The sequence below is a fragment of the Equus przewalskii genome, chromosome 6, assembly GCF_037783145.1.
Source record: "Equus przewalskii isolate Varuska chromosome 6, EquPr2, whole genome shotgun sequence".
Lineage (NCBI taxonomy): Eukaryota > Metazoa > Chordata > Mammalia > Perissodactyla > Equidae > Equus > Equus przewalskii.
In genome coordinates, this window is record NC_091836.1 from 68834517 (window position 1) to 68850972 (window position 16456).

General features: G+C 57.2%; 1 protein-coding gene and 1 long non-coding RNA gene across 12 annotated transcripts in view; one reads left to right on the plus strand and one right to left on the minus strand.

Annotated features, from left to right (window-relative positions):
* The window catches only part of GDPD5 (glycerophosphodiester phosphodiesterase domain containing 5), an 85873-nt gene that overhangs the window by 58498 nt on the left and 10919 nt on the right, over positions 1-16456 (plus strand). For 6 of the 11 annotated variants that reach the window (XM_070624122.1, XM_070624119.1, XM_070624124.1 and 3 more), the window contains 7 exons: positions 1569-1672; positions 4735-4828; positions 5481-5540; positions 11989-12087; positions 12394-12487; positions 12893-13038; positions 16078-16160. In XM_070624122.1, coding sequence (XP_070480223.1) covers positions 1569-1672; positions 4735-4828; positions 5481-5540; positions 11989-12087; positions 12394-12487; positions 12893-13038; positions 16078-16160 — 680 coding nt within the window. Of the gene's footprint in view, positions 1-1568; positions 1673-4734; positions 4829-5480; positions 5541-11988; positions 12088-12393; positions 12488-12892; positions 13039-15064; positions 15191-16077; positions 16161-16456 lie in introns of all 11 variants that reach the window. The other 5 variants (XM_070624115.1, XM_070624117.1, XM_070624116.1 and 2 more) reach the window with 2 other exon arrangements.
* On the minus strand, positions 14973-16304 carry LOC139083958 (uncharacterized). The gene is made up of 3 exons (XR_011541157.1): positions 16188-16304; positions 15547-15600; positions 14973-15102 (listed from the first exon to the last, which is right to left on the minus strand). It is a non-coding gene; the product is annotated as an uncharacterized lncRNA (long non-coding RNA).

A 16456-nucleotide genomic window follows, 5' to 3' on the forward strand; every position in this document is an offset into this window, starting at 1 on the left:
GTCCTCGTTTCACAGAGGAGGAAACTGAGGCACAGAACGGTTCCGTCAGCTTTTGGTGTCCGAGGTCATGTAGCATCTAAGTGAAGGGCAGGGAGTCCTCTGGCTGCAGACACTATGCGGGACCACTCCACTGCGGGTCTCTTGGGGGCCCAGGGTGGAGGTATCCTGGGCAGCAAGGGAACATTCCCTCCTCTTCTGACAGTCATAACCACCAAGGGAGTGGAGGCAGGCCCCGTCCCTGTCCTTGCAGAACCCCCGGGGACACAGTTGTCTTCTGGGAGACACAGTCACATGAGCAGGTCACCGTGCACAGAGTACAAGTTTAAGGGCAGGGACACTGATGGTGGGGGCCCCCCCCCAAGGAGGGAGCATGGTGGCAGGGGCGGAGTCCAGGGAGGCTTCACAGAGGAGGTGATAATTTGAGCTGATTCGAAAGGCGAATGTGAATGTTCGGTGCGCAAGCCCAGGGGACAGTGGCCCTTCCATGGTGAGGGAACTGGTCGGGGGATGAAGCTAGAGAGGTCCAGGGGACACCCCCAGAGGGGCCTCCCTGCTTGGCTTAGCAGTGAGGAGCCATCAAGAGGTAAGCTGGGGTTAGAGCCACCCCTGGGGCTGGCTGTCCTGTGCCAGGGTGAGCTGCAGGGAGCCTGGCCCGGGGCCTGGGCAGTGCCAGGCGGGAGCTGCCCCGACTCCTCCAGCCCTCCAGCCCTCCAGGGGCGAGTGGTCTTGGTTCTCTCCTGCACTGTCTTCCCCTCAACGGCTGTGGCTTTGTTCTGATGACCTCAGCAGTTTCCAGAGGGCAGGATGTTCTGAGCTTGTTGTGCTTCTGAGATAAGGGGATGGATGAAAGCAGGGATAGACCTGGGCACCTGGCCGGAAGCGCCTGTGGACCTCTGAGCCAGCCGCTGGGAAGCAGCAGGGGCGGTCAGCAGCCCCCACCACCCCACCCCCATCCCTGCAGCAGACAGAGGGGCGGCCTCCCCAGTCCGGAGGGGCCAGCGCCTGGGGGAGGCGGCTGAACACTTCCTCAAGTCCGGAGGGGAGGGGGCAGCTGGTCTTTAACCCTCTGCTAACTTGCTCTGTGACTTGGGCAAGTTGCTTTGCCTGTCTGGGCCTCAGTGTTTTTATGGGTAGCATAGGGCAGAGGTGCGGAAGAACAGCACCTGTTTTGTAGGCCTATGTGAGGAGGGAAGGAGGTGAGGGATGTGACCACCAGGCCAGTGCAAAAGCTTAGGGCCCACACTGCCTTTGCTTCCGGGGGCCATCGCCAGAATAGGGTAACCTCACACGCTGGAAAGGCCTCGGGCTACAGCAAAACGGGCCCAGCTCTGGGGTGGACCCCTGATCCTGTTCCTAGCTCCCCACTATTTTGCAACTTCTGGTTCTGTGATGTTGGACAGGTCACTTCCCTTCTCTGAGCCTAAGGTCCCCACCAGTGTGAAGAGGGTAGTAATTCCTACCTGGCAGGTTTGGCTACTAAGGGGGAAGAGGAGGGAGCATTTGGTGGGAGGCGGCTTGCAGGGCCAGCCCTGACCCCACTTGACCCCTTTCCTCGGCTGCTCTTCCAGTGGGAGCGCCTGTGGTTCCTGCTCCTCACCTTCACCTTCGGCCTCACACTCATCTGGCTCTACTTCTGGTGGGAAGCGCACAATGACTACGACGAATTCAACTGGTGAGTGGGTGGGAGGGACGAGGGCCTGGGCCTCCGGGGGCTGGGACGGGGCTGGTGGTGGGGCTTGGGTTTGAGCCTCTCCCAGGCTGGTCCTCAGAGTTCTGCCACCAGCTCTGTGTGGCCTTGGGGGCAGGGTCCTCTGGGAAGAACAAAGGCTTAGCGGGAACCAAGACCAGCTGGGGAGAACAGGGAACTCCTTCCTTGCGCTGCCATCATGGAAAATAGGAATGTAAGGCTGCGGCGGGGCTCAGTGCTGGGCTGGGGCCCTGGGCCCCTTTGTAGACAAGAACTCCAAGGCCTGGAGAGACCCAGGCCTCAGCAGAGGAGGTGGCCCCAGCCCCTAGGCCTCGGAACTCCCTGAGCAGGGCCTTGGGCAGCAGGCAGGCAGATGGTTTGGTTCTGAGACAGCTCAGCTTCTTTGTGAGCACCAGCCTCAGGTCCAAGGGCAAGGCTGAGGCTGCTGCCTGGGTACAGGAGGGCACCTGTTTCTTCCTCGCTCCTGCCTCTATTTCCTGCCTTTGTCAATTGGTGAAAGGCCGTGGGAGGAGGGGAAGGAACCCTGGGTTCTAGTGGGAACTCCTCCATTGACAGGTGTGGAAACTGAGGCCCAACGTCACACAGCCAGGTGGGGGCAAGCTGATGCTTGGAAGCCAGCCCTGCTCACTCCCCTTCCTGTGTTGTCAGAAGTTCAGCTCAGTGTGACTGTGAGCAAGTCTTTGGTCCTCTCTGAGCCTCAGTGTCCTCTTCTGTAAAATGGGGACCTCATCAGGCCTTTCTGAGGATGAAATGAGATAGTGAACTTGACAGGGCTCAAAGCTCCACCTAAACCTGAGGGCTGCTCCCTGGGAAGCTGAATCTGCAGCTGTAAGGTGGTCATGGTGTTAGGATTTGGGATTTCTAGGACTCTGGGCTTGTGGTGGGCCGTGGTTCTAGGAGTCTGTGATGATCCTAAGATTCCGTTCCTAGGGTCTGAGCATCCACTCTCCTCTGCACGGCGCTAGGCTGTGTCTCTGTTATTAATGAGCCCAATAAAGGACGCGCTGCTGTCCCGCTGCAGCCTGGTGAGATGAGCCGGAGCCCCAGCTGAGCCCCAGGGGTGGCCTCTGGCCTTTATTAAATACCATAAATCAATTATTCATCCTCGCAAGTATCCGAAGCACAGCACTGTTGCGGATAAATGGGACCTTCCCTGGTGGCCCTCGACTGCAGACTGGGCAGTTCTGCTGACCCGGCGGTCTGCTGCCTGGGAGATCATTGGGTCCGCCCCTCTCATGTACAGATGGAGAAACTAAGGCCCAGAGAGGGGCAGGACTCACCCACGGCCACATAACCAGTTACTGCCAGAAACACATATTGAGGACAGTCTGAGGAGACTGAGGCTCAGAGAAGTTAAGTAGCCTTTCCAAAGTCACACAGCGAGATGCAGACAGATCTGGGACGGGGACTTGAGCCTGACTGACTGTATCATGCTGTCTATGGAGCTACGCCACTCTGCTCAGAGGGTGAGCTCCCTGTCACTGGGCGGCTCAAGCGGAGGATGGGTGCCCGCCCTCTCTGGGAGGCTGCACACGGAAGGCCTAACCTGGGACTTAGGGATGGCCTGAAACCTGCAGCGCCCTCAGCCTGTCACCTCCAGTGCTGGGAGTCGCTGCTGGGGTTCAGGAGACCCTGACGCTCATGGTCCCCAGAGGCTCTGGGATCGTTCCTGCAGGGAGAGCAAGACCTGTGAGTAAGACCTGGCGGGTCAGCGCTGCCCGAGGAGAGCAGGGAGGGCCGTCCGGGCTGCTGTGGAGGGCTGTCTGCCAAAAGTGAGAGACAAGTGGAACCAAACATCTTTCAGGAGTGGCTGCCAGGAGCAGGGCCACCCCTCTTTGGGCCTCAGTTTCCCCAACTGCACAGTAAGAAGAGTGTGCTCAGTGATCTTCCAGGCAGTAGGTTTCCCCCGGAATCTGAGGCTGAGAGCCAGGGAAGGGTGCAGGGGCTGGCAGATGCCTGCACCGTCCTCTTGGTGTCCCCTCCCAGCCCGCTGCCAAGGCCCAAGACGGCAGCAGGCCTGAAACTGCCTGGCGCCGGCTCACATTCTCTGACCACCCTGAACAAGTTGCTGCCTTCTCTGAGCCTCAGTTTCCCCGGTTGTACAGGGAGGATGTGGGTGGTTCAGCCTTTCTGGAGAGCAGCTAAGCAGTATCCATCAGGAGCCTTAAAAAGTTCATTCCCTTTGGCCCTATCTATAATTGTATTCATAGAAGTTTATCCTAAAGAAATACTTACTAATACAGAAAGATACATGCAAAATTTTCATTTTTGTGTTACTTTGTAACAGTGAATAATTGGAAGCTATTAATGGCCACTGGGAGGAGGTTGGCTACATAGGGTACATTAATTCAATAGAAGACCACATGGCTATTGAAAAATCCCATTTCTCTGGATTTATACCGATGTCAGTAAATGCTGAGTTAATAAGGAGATAGTTGGCTGAGCACTCACCCCGCGGCTTGCCTCACGTCCTCCTCAGGAGGCCCAGGAAGTGCATTACTTATCCCGACATCCTTACAGGAGGAAACTAAGGCTAGAGAAGTCAGGTGCTACAGTTTGTCAGTTCTGAGACCCCGTATTTTCACAATTCAACATTGAAATTGAGATGAATGTCACAAATGATGGCATCTTAGAATCAGCGAGGCTTGTCACCTCCACAGGGTCCTACAAGCCAGTAAGAGGCGGAGTGGGGATTTTAACCCACACGTGCCTCCCTCCAAAGCCCACACCCTGGCCGCTGTGCTGTGTGCAGTGGGGCCCGGCCTGGCTGGTGTCAGCAAACCCTTGGTAATGGTTCCTTCTGGGCAGTAGAACTACGAGGAATTGTTTTCTTCTTTATGCTTTGTGGCATGCCCAGGTGTCCGCTGTGAGCCCTTGACAGGCCTGATGATGGTCAGGGAGTGATGCCATCGTTACTGAATGGGCAGGGCCTGGCACTGAGCCCAGCTGCACAAGAGTTGGCCGGCCCACGGGAGCATCCTTGTTCCCTGGTGGAGGCCTGACCCCTGCCCCTCTCCGCCTGGCAGGTACCTCTACAACCGCATGGGCTACTGGAGCGACTGGTCAGTGCCCATCCTCATGACCACAGCTGCCGCCTTCACTTACATCGCAGGCCTCCTGGTATGTGGGGCCATCTCAGAGGGCAGGTGGCCCTGCTCCTGGGGGAAGGGAGACTTAGCCAGTGCTGAGCTGTTGGAGGGACCTGCCCTGGTCTAAAGAGGGCAACTGGCTTTTCCCTGGGCCTCTTGGGCTGCTGCAGCTCTGGGGCTTGGTTCCCTCGAGGTGGGAGGTCATCTTGGTCTTGCCCTTTCCTGGAGTGTGTCCCCTAGACTCGGTGACAGCCATCCCACTCTGTGGGCCCACTGCAGACTCCCTCTTACAGGAACTTCTGCTTTGGTTCCTGCTCCCAGTTCGCCACTCGCTCAGACTCAGGTCATTCCCCAGGCTGCACTCGGGGCTCCTTGGGGACAAGACTCAGGTCTGCCTCAGAATCCTGGAACTCCTGAAATGTTGACTGGGCAGTCCCACTGCAGCAGGGCCCAGGGACCTCTTGAGGGAGAAATCCTAGAGGAGGAGGAGCCTGGAGGCCTGGAATAATCTGGGGGGAGGCCAGGCTCGGGCTGGGCTGCGCTGGGCATTCCCGCTGCCTGCGGGGAGGGTTTGCTGACTGCTTGGAGCAGCAGTGGGAGACGGGCGCCTGGGGACCTGGAGAAGGAGGAAGCCTTCAAGTCACGCCTGGTGCCTGACCGCCGCCCTGTGGGTCCCCCCTCAGGTCCTGGCGCTATGTCACATCGCTGTGGGGCAGCAGATGAACCTGCACTGGCTGCACAAGGTAAGGGCTGCCTCCACGGGCTGGGAGAGGGGAGGGGAGGCTAGAGGCCGTCGCAGCAGAGGCAGAGCTGGACACGTCATCCCTCCCTGGACCATGACTGTACTTGTTCTAGTAGCCAACACCGAGTGCTCCCCGTGTGCCCAGCACTGTCCTCACGGCCCGGCCTATGCTAACTCACTTAACCCTCTCCCCAGCCTGTGATGTAGGTGCTGTTATCATCCCAGTTCGCAGTTGGGAGAACTGAGGTACAAAGAGGTTAAGTGACATGCCCAAGGTCTCCCACTTAGTAAGTGCGATTTGCCAGGCCAGGTCCCGGCTCCGCCCTCTGGCTGCCTCTGCCTCAGGCTCACCCTCTCCTCTTCATCCTTCAGCGAGCTCGTTTTACCTCTGATCCCGTGACGTAATTCCTCAACTTAAAGCCCTTTCCGCCACTCCCCTTGCTCCCGGGATGATCCAACCCCCAGCCCTCTGCCCCCCACCCCCGCCTCTAGCATTAAGGCCCTTAGATGGCTCCCAGCTGCTGTCACGGGACAGTCACCCTCAGCCTCTGCCGCATGAGACATCTCAGTCCTCCCAGCGTGTCTGGCCCTTCCCTGCTTTACCTCTCCACTCTTGCCTCCCTTCTCCCTCTTCTGGACCCTTCTTGGCCCTCCTCCCCCACCTACACAGGCGCTTGGCTCCCCCAGCCCGGGCAGGCTCCTCTGCCACAGTCTGAGCATCTGTGTCGTCCATCTCTGTCTGCCTCTCTGACCCTAACCCTCCCCAGTCTGGGAGCTCCTTGCAGGCCAGAATTAGCTTCACCCATCTCCATGTCCCCAGTGCCCCACTCAGGGCGGGGCCCAGAGCAGGGAGAGGTCATCCATCCCCAGCCTCAACTCTCTCATCACCATTCATTGCATGCATGGTGCTGAATGTGTGTGGCTGATGCCTGCTTTTCTTGGGGCCCCAGTGGGCACAGGGGTGGCACAGAGATGACCAAGAGAGAGCCCCTGTGCTTTGGAGGGAGGGCTGGGCCATCTCTCCTTTCCCAGTGCCTGGCTCAGAGGGGCACACCATTTAGGAAGGGGCAGAAATGTCCAGAAGTAACCATGAGTCCATGAGGTGGGTCAAGTGACTGTGAGGGGAGGGGCTCACTTCCAGCCTGGAGGACATGGAGCAGGGAGCAGAAGGAGGACGTGGTGAGCTCCAGTTGGGCTGTGTGGAGTGGGAGGTGCCTGTGGGCATCTGGGGGCCCTCCATGCTCTGGAGCTGGGCGGTCAGAACCAGGTGACTACAGTCCTGGACGGGCGAAGAGCAGGCAGCAGCCCCAGGTCCCCTCCCACCTTCCTCCGCTTGTCACTCTATCCCGAGGTCTCCTCTGGGCTTCTCAAGTCTGCTCTGTGAGGCGCTGTCTTCTCCCGGCTGCAAAGCTGACACTTGAAGGAACTGCAGCAGCTGGCAGCCCGGGTGGGGCTGTTCACCCTGCGGTCCCCTCCTCTGCCAGGCCTGGCTCTCAGCAGGCCTGCTCACACCTGCTTGATCCTGGTGGAGGGGCCCCTGGAGGCACGAGCCAGCCAGAGTGGCAGATCAGTGCAGGGAATCTTCTCCTGGGGGCAGGAGGATCAGATCCCTTTATCTGCACTGGGGCCAGCTCCCGGGGTGCCAGCCCGCCTTCCTCTCCCCTCTGCCCACTCCCACGAGATCTCAGCACGAGGAAGGGCCTTCCGGGCTGAGCTGGTCCATAGCTGGACCCACTGCCCCAGGAGGGAGGGCTCAGAGTATTCAAGTAGAGGCTGGAAATTCTATTGTTTCCAAGATTCTATCGTTTGATTCTAAGATTCTAAGGAATCCGTATTCTTTTTCTTTGTTTTAAACAATTTTTGATTATCTAATACATTGACATGGGTCGGAATTTAAAAGGTACAAAAAAGTACACTGTGTAAATGCCCCTACTATCTTTCCAGGGATATTTTAAGAACATACAAATAGACAAATACATTTCCTTTCTCCTTTTTCTGTAAACACAAGTCGTAGCTCACTATCCCTTCTCTTCTGCACCTTAACAAAATCTTTGGAGCACCTTCCCCTTCGGTACATTAAGAGCATTCCCATTGGTGTCCATCCTTTGCTCCTGTCCCACCGTCTAATCCCGAGTTCCCTGGCCAGTCCCCTGTTGACGGGCCTGATGGCCATCCCAGTTGCTTTCAGTTCATTGCCAGGACGATGTGGCAGTGACCTGGGTGGGGAATTGCTGGGTAAAGAGTGTGCACTTCTGTCATTGTGAGAATTGTCGCCGAATTGCCTCCTTGCCAGATACCACCAATTCATGCTCCTCAGCCCCGTATGACTGTGCCTAGGAAAACCCCTTTGCCCAGAACTGTGCGCACATTTCTTGACCTTTGCCTATCCGATGGGTGAAAATGGAACCTCAGTGTAGTTTTCCTTTGCATCTCCCTTATGTTGAGTTAGAATTGGCAACTTTCATCTGCTGGAGTCATTTGCATTTCCTTTTCTGTATGTCTCCTCATATCTTTTGCTCTTTATGCTGTGAGATTTGCTTTTTGCTTATTAATTTGCGGAGCTCTTTATAAATTCCTAAAATTAGCCCTTTGGCTGATGAACTACAAATAATTCTTCCTAGTTTGTCATCCATCTTTTGACTTGCTTTTTGTAATTCTGCCGTAGGTATTTTTTATTCTTAAGAATCTGTCATCTCTTTGATGGCTCCTGGGTTTTGTGTCAGACTTAGAAAAGTCTTTCCAACTCAAAGATTATACAAAAGTTCTTTGTGGTATCATTTGGTAATTATATGTTTCTCCTTTTTCTCAACATTTAAATTTTTTTATCTTGTTGGAAGTTATTTTGGGGTACAGGGTGATCATACTTTGTTCTTTCCAGATGGCTCCCCAGTGTCCGTGACCCTCTTGACTTATCCATCTTTCTACTAATTCGAGATGCCACTTTCTATCATATGCTAAATTTTTTTAATGTATTTAGGTTGTTTCTGAGCTTTTTACTTACTTTCATTTATCTCTCTGGTCTTAGACCAGTATCATACTGCTTTAAATACTACAGTTTTATATTGTTTCGATCATGACCTTTATTTTGAGAGTCTCTGGTCCCCTCTGAGTCCCAAGTAGGGGGAGGGCCGGAGCACAGAGGTGCCCAAGATGGCGTGGGGAGGGAGCCATTTGGGGCAGGCTGGGGGCTGTGAGGGGATCCGAGTGTCCACGTGGGGGCCTTCCCCTCCTCCCCAGTCCTCCCATAGCTCCTGTTTCCCAGAAGCTGCTCCCAGGTGAGCCTCCAGGAGAAGTCCAGGGCCAGGAGGTGAGGAAGATGCTGAAGGGGGCTGGGGGCTTCACAGGAAACAGGAGGCCTTTTCCCTGAGATGCCCCCCTTCTCCCAACCCCTTACCCCAGAATGAGCTCAGATGCCACTGCCATGAGGGGCTTTTATCACAGCCCCCACCTAACCATGCTGTCCCCTGTCCTAGCACTGGTCATTCCATGCTGCTCCTGTCCGTGTCCTCACCTGACTTCCCTCCGTAGGGGCAGCAGCCCCCAGCCCAGGCCCCATCAGCACCTCTGCTTGCATCTCTCCACATTCTCTTCATCAGCATCCCTCCAAACAACCGGCCCAGGCTCCACAGTTCTTGGTGTCTAGCCTGTGTCCCTCCAGCTGCGGTGTGGGAAGGCACATTCTTGGAGAGCGTGTCCTGCATGTCTGGCTCTCTGCTCGTCATAACAGCCATGGCCATCATTTACTGGGCACTTACTCTACGTGTCAGGCGCTTTCCACACAGTATGTCACTTACCCTTGTAATAATCCTGTTCACTTGATATTATGCCCACTTTTTAAAATTATACCGCTGGGGCTGGCCCTGTGATATAGCAGCTAAGTTCACGTGCTCTGCTTCGGTAGCCCGGGGTTCACGAGTTTGGATCCCAGGCACAGACCTAGCACTGCTTGTGAAGCCATGCTGTGGTGGCATCCCACATAAACTAGAGGAAGACTGGCACAAATGTTAACTGAGCAACAATCTTGCTCAAGCAAAAAGAGGAAGATTGGCAACAGATGTTAGCTCAGGGCCAATCTTCCTCACAAAAAAATAAAAACTAAAATTATACGCCTAACATTTAGTAAGCATTTCCTGTTTTGGTGCCAGGCACTCCCCTTGCATTTTCTCATTTCTCGTCCCAAACACCTTTTAGGTGGGCACTCACTCTCCCTATTGCACAGCCCAGGGAACACACTTTGAGAGGTTAGCGTCTCCCATTAGGCAGACTCACCGAGGGATGTGACTCAAGTGTGGCCCTGTACCCTGTGCCAGCCATCTGCCATTTGGACCACAGAACCCAGGTTCCACCTGCCCCCAGGAGGTCAACCTGCCACACCTCTGCATGGCTGGGCTCCAGCTCCTCACATCCCGGCACCCCAGCGAGGCTCCCTGAAGGAACGGATGTCCCTCCTGTCTCCTCCACCCCTCCCCCTGTCATCACGAGCCACAGTCCCACCACATAGAAAACCAAGGACCGATTTCTCAGTGGAGAACACTGGACTGTCGCTGGGCCTCCGGGGCGGGACTGATCCTTTCCAGTAGGTTTAAGGAATGGTGGCACATTGTTGGGAGTCAGTGCTGGTCCTGTGGCTTAAGGACACAGTGTGTGGGGGGAATCCCACAGACACTGAACATTTTAATAATGCTGCTGAGCATAATGGTTGCCACTGCAAAACTCAGAGAGAATAAATTCCTTAATTGCGTTAGGATTATGGGGAATCAGTTTTATTGCCAGTATTTCCACTAGTGGTTAGTAACATATTGTAATAAGATGCTCTCAGAAGCCAGCCTTCCCAGAGGCGCGCTGGGCCCTGGGCCGGCCTGGAGGGAGCAGCAGGGGGCAGGGAGCCTGCATGTTGAGGGGGAGTTCTCAGGGATGGTTAGGACACTCCTTGGGCTCCAGTGTCACTGCCGCATGACGTCCCAGGAGGAGTGTGACCTCTGAGACAGGCGGAATGGGGTTTGGTTCTGGATCCGCCCCCTGAAAGCTGCGTGGCAGGCAGACTCTTGTGCTGTCCAAGCCCCGTTGTCCTCTGTGTGAAACAAACATGGTAACACCTCACCTGGGACAGGACGGGAATAAACATGAGGAAGTTGGGCCAGGCACACTTGGGCCCTCATGCCCCTGCATTCCTCCCCTCCCCGTGTTCCCCGGGCTGGCCCGTCACAGTCCATAAAGGCCCCAACCCATCTGAGCCTTATTACTGTTTCTTATTGGAACATTCATTTCCAGGCTGATGGGCTGGGATGACAAACCTCCCAAGGAAAACTCAATCCTAGGCAAGAATGAACCTTCCCTGTCTGGCAGGGAACCAGATAGATCAGCCGCTGTCTCTGCCTTCACCACCTAGAAACTCAATTTAGAGCTGGGGCAGTCGTTGGCGGTTTCTCAGAATGGGGCTGCCTCTAGGAAAGGTGGTGCGGGCAGAGGAGGGCGCTGGCCCTGCCGGCAGGGAGATGCGCTGGAGGCGGTGGTGGGCAGGCTGTGGGGGCCTGGGTGGCCTGTTATGGAGCGTGGGGGCCATGAACAAAGGCCTTGGGGTAGAGGTGGGACCTGGGCTTAGCAGGCAGGCCCTGTAATGCAGGGAAGGTGGGTACAGTGAGAGCCAGGACTCAAGGGGTAACATGGGGGCTGAGCAGCCAGAAACCAGGCTTTACTTAGTTTCAGGGACCATCTTGCAGTGCATGAGGTGTTTCAGATCCCACCCGTCCCGAGATCCCTGTCCTGTCAAGGTTCCATCTCGCCCTCCATCAGCTGTGCTCCTTGCTTCTCTTGGTGAGAGGGCAGCCCCATAACACATTCAAAGCTGGAAGCTCAGAGGCTGGGGCAGGACCTGCCTCACCACTCGCCCCAGCCTGAAGTGCGGCTGAGCCCAGCCAGGGGCGCGAGGATGGGTCCAGGCATCAGGCTCCTGCCCCGAGACCAGGGCCAGTCATGGTTCTCAGTGGGGCCTCAGTTTCCTCATCTGTCATGCTGAATGAAAGGTTGTTGGGGGGACTGGGTGAGGCTGTGGACGACCTTCTGGGCCCAGGGGAGGCCCCCCATTTGCAGAGAGTCTTCCCTCCTCACCAGCAGTGAAGCCGATTCCCGGAGCTGCCTCTCCGTCACCCTACCCCAGCTCTGTCCCACCTGTCTCCTCTCCATCCTCCTCTAGTTCTCGCTCAGTCCCTCCTCCTTCGCTGGGTCTGCCTGTGTCTCACCGTCATCTCTGTCTGGCTGTCTCTGGCTTTCTTTCAGTCCATGCCTGTCTCTTTCCTGCTTTCCCTCTTCCCTGCCAGGCCTTCTTGCTCTGTCCATTTCTCCTGTCTGTCTCTCAGTCTCTCCCTCTCTCAGATACACTGGGGACCTTCGGGCTGTCCAGGCTCTGACCCTGCTCTGATCCTCTGTCTGGTGGCTCTTCCCCCTTCCAGATAGGGCTGGTGGTCATCCTGGTGTCCACAGTGGTGGCCATGTCGGCCGTGGCCCAGCTGTGGGAGGACGAGTGGGAGGTGCTGCTCATCTCCCTGCAGGTGAGTGGGGTGGGGGGTAGGGCGGCTGCTTCCCCACGACCCTCAAACCTGGCAGCACCTTTTTCTCATTCCTGTTTCTCCAGACCAAGGCCCAGAGGGGCCTGGGAGGGGTCCAGGTCACATAGCAAGTCAGAGGCAGGGAGGGTGCTACACCCCAGGGTCCCTGGATCCCCATTTCCTCCATTGGAAAATGGAGACAGAGTTGCCTGCCCCATGGATCAAGAGAGGCCGTCAGGAAATTGGTGACCAGAGGGTCTGGGCATGGCTGGGAACCAATGGTCCCTCTTGCTCCCTCCCACACACAAGGGCACAGCACCGTTCCTGCATGTGGGGGCCCTGGCTGCCATCACTGCGCTCTCCTGGATCGTGGCAGGACAGTTTGCCCGCGCAGAGCGGTCCTGTAAGTACAGCTGGGCAGGACCTGACCACCCCCCCCCCCGTGCCCTCCAAGTACCAAGGCCAGCTTTCCTGCCCTCACCTGGGTGATGTGGGGTCCTCACCCTCAGCATGGGGGGTTCTGGTTGAGTGGCCCAAGGTTCCGCGGAGGGTTGCAGCCTCAGTCGGCTTGTGTTTCCTCCTCTGCGTCTCTCTGTCTGTGTGTCTGTGTATGAATTGAGAGGCCAGGTTCACCCTCCCAGCAAGAATGGGGGCTGCCCTTGGTGCAGGGTCCCCTCAGAGCACCTGGGGCCTGATAGCTGGAGGGAGGAGGGGCCCAGCATCCCTACCCCAACCTGCCCAGGCTCATGATTGGGCCTGGCGGGAGCCCGGCAGCCCCCGAGGCGGCGCTCACGCCCCATGTCTGCAGCCTCCCAGATGGCCATTCTCTGTACCTTCTTCGCGGTGGTGTTCGCCCTCTACCTGGCCCCTCTCTCCATCTCCTCTCCCTGCATCATGGAGAAAAAGGACCTGGGCCCCAAGCCCGCCCTCATCGGCCACCGCGGGGCCCCCATGGTGAGTGCCCTCTGAGGGTCCTAACAGACCAGGGTGTGGGGGGTAGCTGCCATTCTAGGGGAGATGGGCAAAGACCCCAGGGGGTAGACCTTGAGGAAATGGATGTAACACATGTAATAGCAGAAACAACTTTTACCCCTTTTGAGGGGTGTATGGGAAGGATCCGTGAAAAGGCCGGTGAGCTTGGACAGACCAAATCCTGAACAGTCCTGAACACACCTTGCCAAACCGACTGGACTTTTACCCCGAGAGCCCGGGAAAGACGCAGGCGGGTGCTAGGCCTGGCAGACCCCGGCGTTATGCGTTAGGACGGCCCAGGAGAGAGATGCCGGGTGTGGGGTGGAGGCGGGGCCGACGGCCGGCCCAGGCTGGCCCGGGTGAGGCAGTGGGAGAAGCTGCTGGGGTGTGGGGGCAGGGAAGCTGGGTGCAGCTCGGGGGCCACCGCTGCGGCGGCCGGACAGGGGAACCGGGTTGAATTGGAGAGAGGAGGAGTCAGAGTCAGCACCGGCCACTCCACTGACGCCGCAACCCCACACAGACCCTCCCTTGAGAGGGGGCCCCAGGGCCAGGCTTCCCCAGCCCCTGGGCTGCTGTGGGAGCCCGGACTAATTCCCATCTCCTCTGTGCCTGGTGTCATGCTGTGCCCTGGGATAGCGAGAGGGCCTGCACCGGGGCCGGGAAGCAGGAGTTCGCCCGTTGAAGGGCCAGCCGTGAGCCTGGCGCACAGAGCAAGAGGCAGCCGCTCCTGTTACCTTGGCAGGCCCCCCTCCTCTGGACAAATGTTTCCTCTCCCACTGCCCCACCTCCGCCCTTGGTTCTCAGCTGCGGCAGTACCACTCCCCACCCCCCAGGGGGCGCTTGGGGACTCCGTGGGAGCTGTCCTCCGTGGTCTCAAGGACTGGGAGTTCCACGGTGCCCTTGAATTTCAGGGTAGTCAAGGGCGTCCCTCCAAGTAACTGCTCGAAAAGGAGGAGTTGAGTCTGCTGGGGCTGCGAATCACCCTGAAGCCCACCTTCCCCACCCCCCGCCCCCCGCGTGTGGTGGGCCTTGTTGTGCCCACTTTCCACATAAGGCTCAGAGGCCCCTGCCCCTGAGCTGGCCCCGGGGCCCTCCCACCACACCCCATGCTGGTCCCGGGGCCTCCTGGAGGCAGCCAGCTGGAACGGCCATGGCTTTGGATTCGGAGGGACTGGATTTGGGGTCTAGGTCCGCCACATGCTTCCTGTGTTTCTGGGGGTTGCTGGTCCCCTCTGAGCCTCACGCTGCTGGTGTATGTGAGGATGAATTAGAAGCGCAGCCTTCCCACTGGCGGGGCCCCAGATTGTAGCTCCTCTTCCCTGCACCAGCCTGATTACCCACCTGCCTGCTCTAGAGGCCAGGGGAGAGAGGGTGTGCTGACCTGAGGCGGGGGGAGGGGTGAGGGGGAGGAGCAAGGTGGCCCCAGTATGGATTGTTTTGTTAGTAGAAAATATTTAATTTCTAATTATTATCTGATATTGAATTCATGTTCCATTTTCCTTTCTCATCTCAAAAATATCTTTTTACAGTTGAGTTGTTAAAAATTAAGATCCACATAGGGCCGGGTTTCCACGCCTCTTTCCCAGGAGGCCAGCACCAAACCCGGGGAGACCTGAGCTGAGACAGACTCTGCCCCCTACGGTCTCCGCAGCGCCTGCTGCGTACGCTCCTTCTGTCTGCCCACAGTGCACCTGCTGCGCCCCCACCGCGAGGGAGGGAGCACCAGTAGCTCTTGAGTGGTCACTCATGGGAGGCCTGGCCACAGGACATTTACAGTGAAGGTGGGCGGGACTCCACCACTGGACTGGGAGACAGGAGGTCCCCCAAGGCTGCTGTGTCCCAGGGAAAGGGGAAGAAAGGAGCTCACCTTAGAGACTGCTGGGGTCTGTTAGCTCACCTACGACTTGACAGCATTAGCCCATTTTATAGCCAAAGAGCCTGAGGTTCCCAAAGGAGAGGTGATGGCTCAGGGCAGTGATGGGAAGTGGAGCCGCTCCTTCTCTGTCAGCTCCAAAGCCCTTGCCATCGCCGGCTCTCCGGACCAGCCTGCCTCCCAGAGGAAGAAGTGTGTTACACGCTGGGGAACAGCATGGCCAGAGGGAGAGAGAATGGGCACGGGCAAGTCTTGATGGGGGTGAGCCCGGCCCTGCGGACCCTTTCTACCCCACCCCTTCTGCCCTTTCTTCTGTCCCGGCACTGCACCTGGGCCCAGCCCAATCCTTGGTGTGGTGCTGACCCCCAGTGGCAGCGACGGGTATGACAGGGTCCTCAGACCAGACATAACTAGGGGAAGGAGACTCTGCCAACTGGAAGGACGCTCAGAGAACGTGAATATATGTCCTGAAGGGGCAAGTGGGGAAACTGAGGTCCATAGGAGAAAGAGAGGTACCCGAGGTCACAAAGCTAGTTAATGGCAGAGTCAGGGCTAGAACCAGGATCGTTTGATGTATGTGCTGTAGGGTTAACAATTGTCATTTATTAAGCACTTACTGTATACCAGGCAACTGCTAGGGGCATTTAATCCATAACAGTCCAGGCGATGGTCTGTAAAGATGAAGTAACTGGTCACCCCCACTGAAACTCTGCCACGCTATCTACTCTCCTCTCCCCCTGGGCTCTCCACCTGGACTCGGGGAGGAAACCTGGCATTCAGCCCCAGCCCAAGACTGCCGTAGGCGGAGGACTGGTACAAAAGCCCTCCCACCCCAGTGTCTAGCTCAGTGCCTGGCATACAACAACGATAATGTAGCGATCATGGCTACTGCTTAAGTGCTCGGTATATGTCAAGCATTTATATAGATCAGCTCTAACTGCCCCTGCCTTCCCCTCCTCTCGAGAAACCCTGCGAGGCAGCGAGACTTAACAGGTGAGGAAACTGAGCCTCAGAGCAGCTGCGGGTGCCCAGAGTCACACAGCTACTGCTTGGAAGGGTCCACCCCAGCCTCCCGACATGGAAGATTTTCCGCTGGCTGGGGAGGGGCACCGCAGCTAAATCTCCTCCCTCCCCCATTTCCTCCCCAGCTGGCCCCGGAGCACACGCTCATGTCCTTCCGGAAGGCCCTGGAGCAGAAGCTGTATGGACTCCAGGCTGACGTCACCATCAGGTAGGGGGTGGGGTCAAAGGATGGCACCTCCTCTGTCCCACCGCATCCACATCAAGGTCTCTGCCGGAGGAGCCGTGGAGGGGGAGTGGGGAGGCTGGGATTATCCACTGCAGGGCAGGCCCCCATTCATGCAAATAAATCTTGTGCTAAACCCTAGGATATAATAGAGAGAAAAGAACAGACGCTCTTGGGTCAAGCAGGGGTGGAGCCTGGGGACCTGGAGTCCTGCCACAGATCCACTTGAAGAAAGACTAGATCTACATGGCTCAGCAAGATGGAGCTCAAGCACTCTAAGA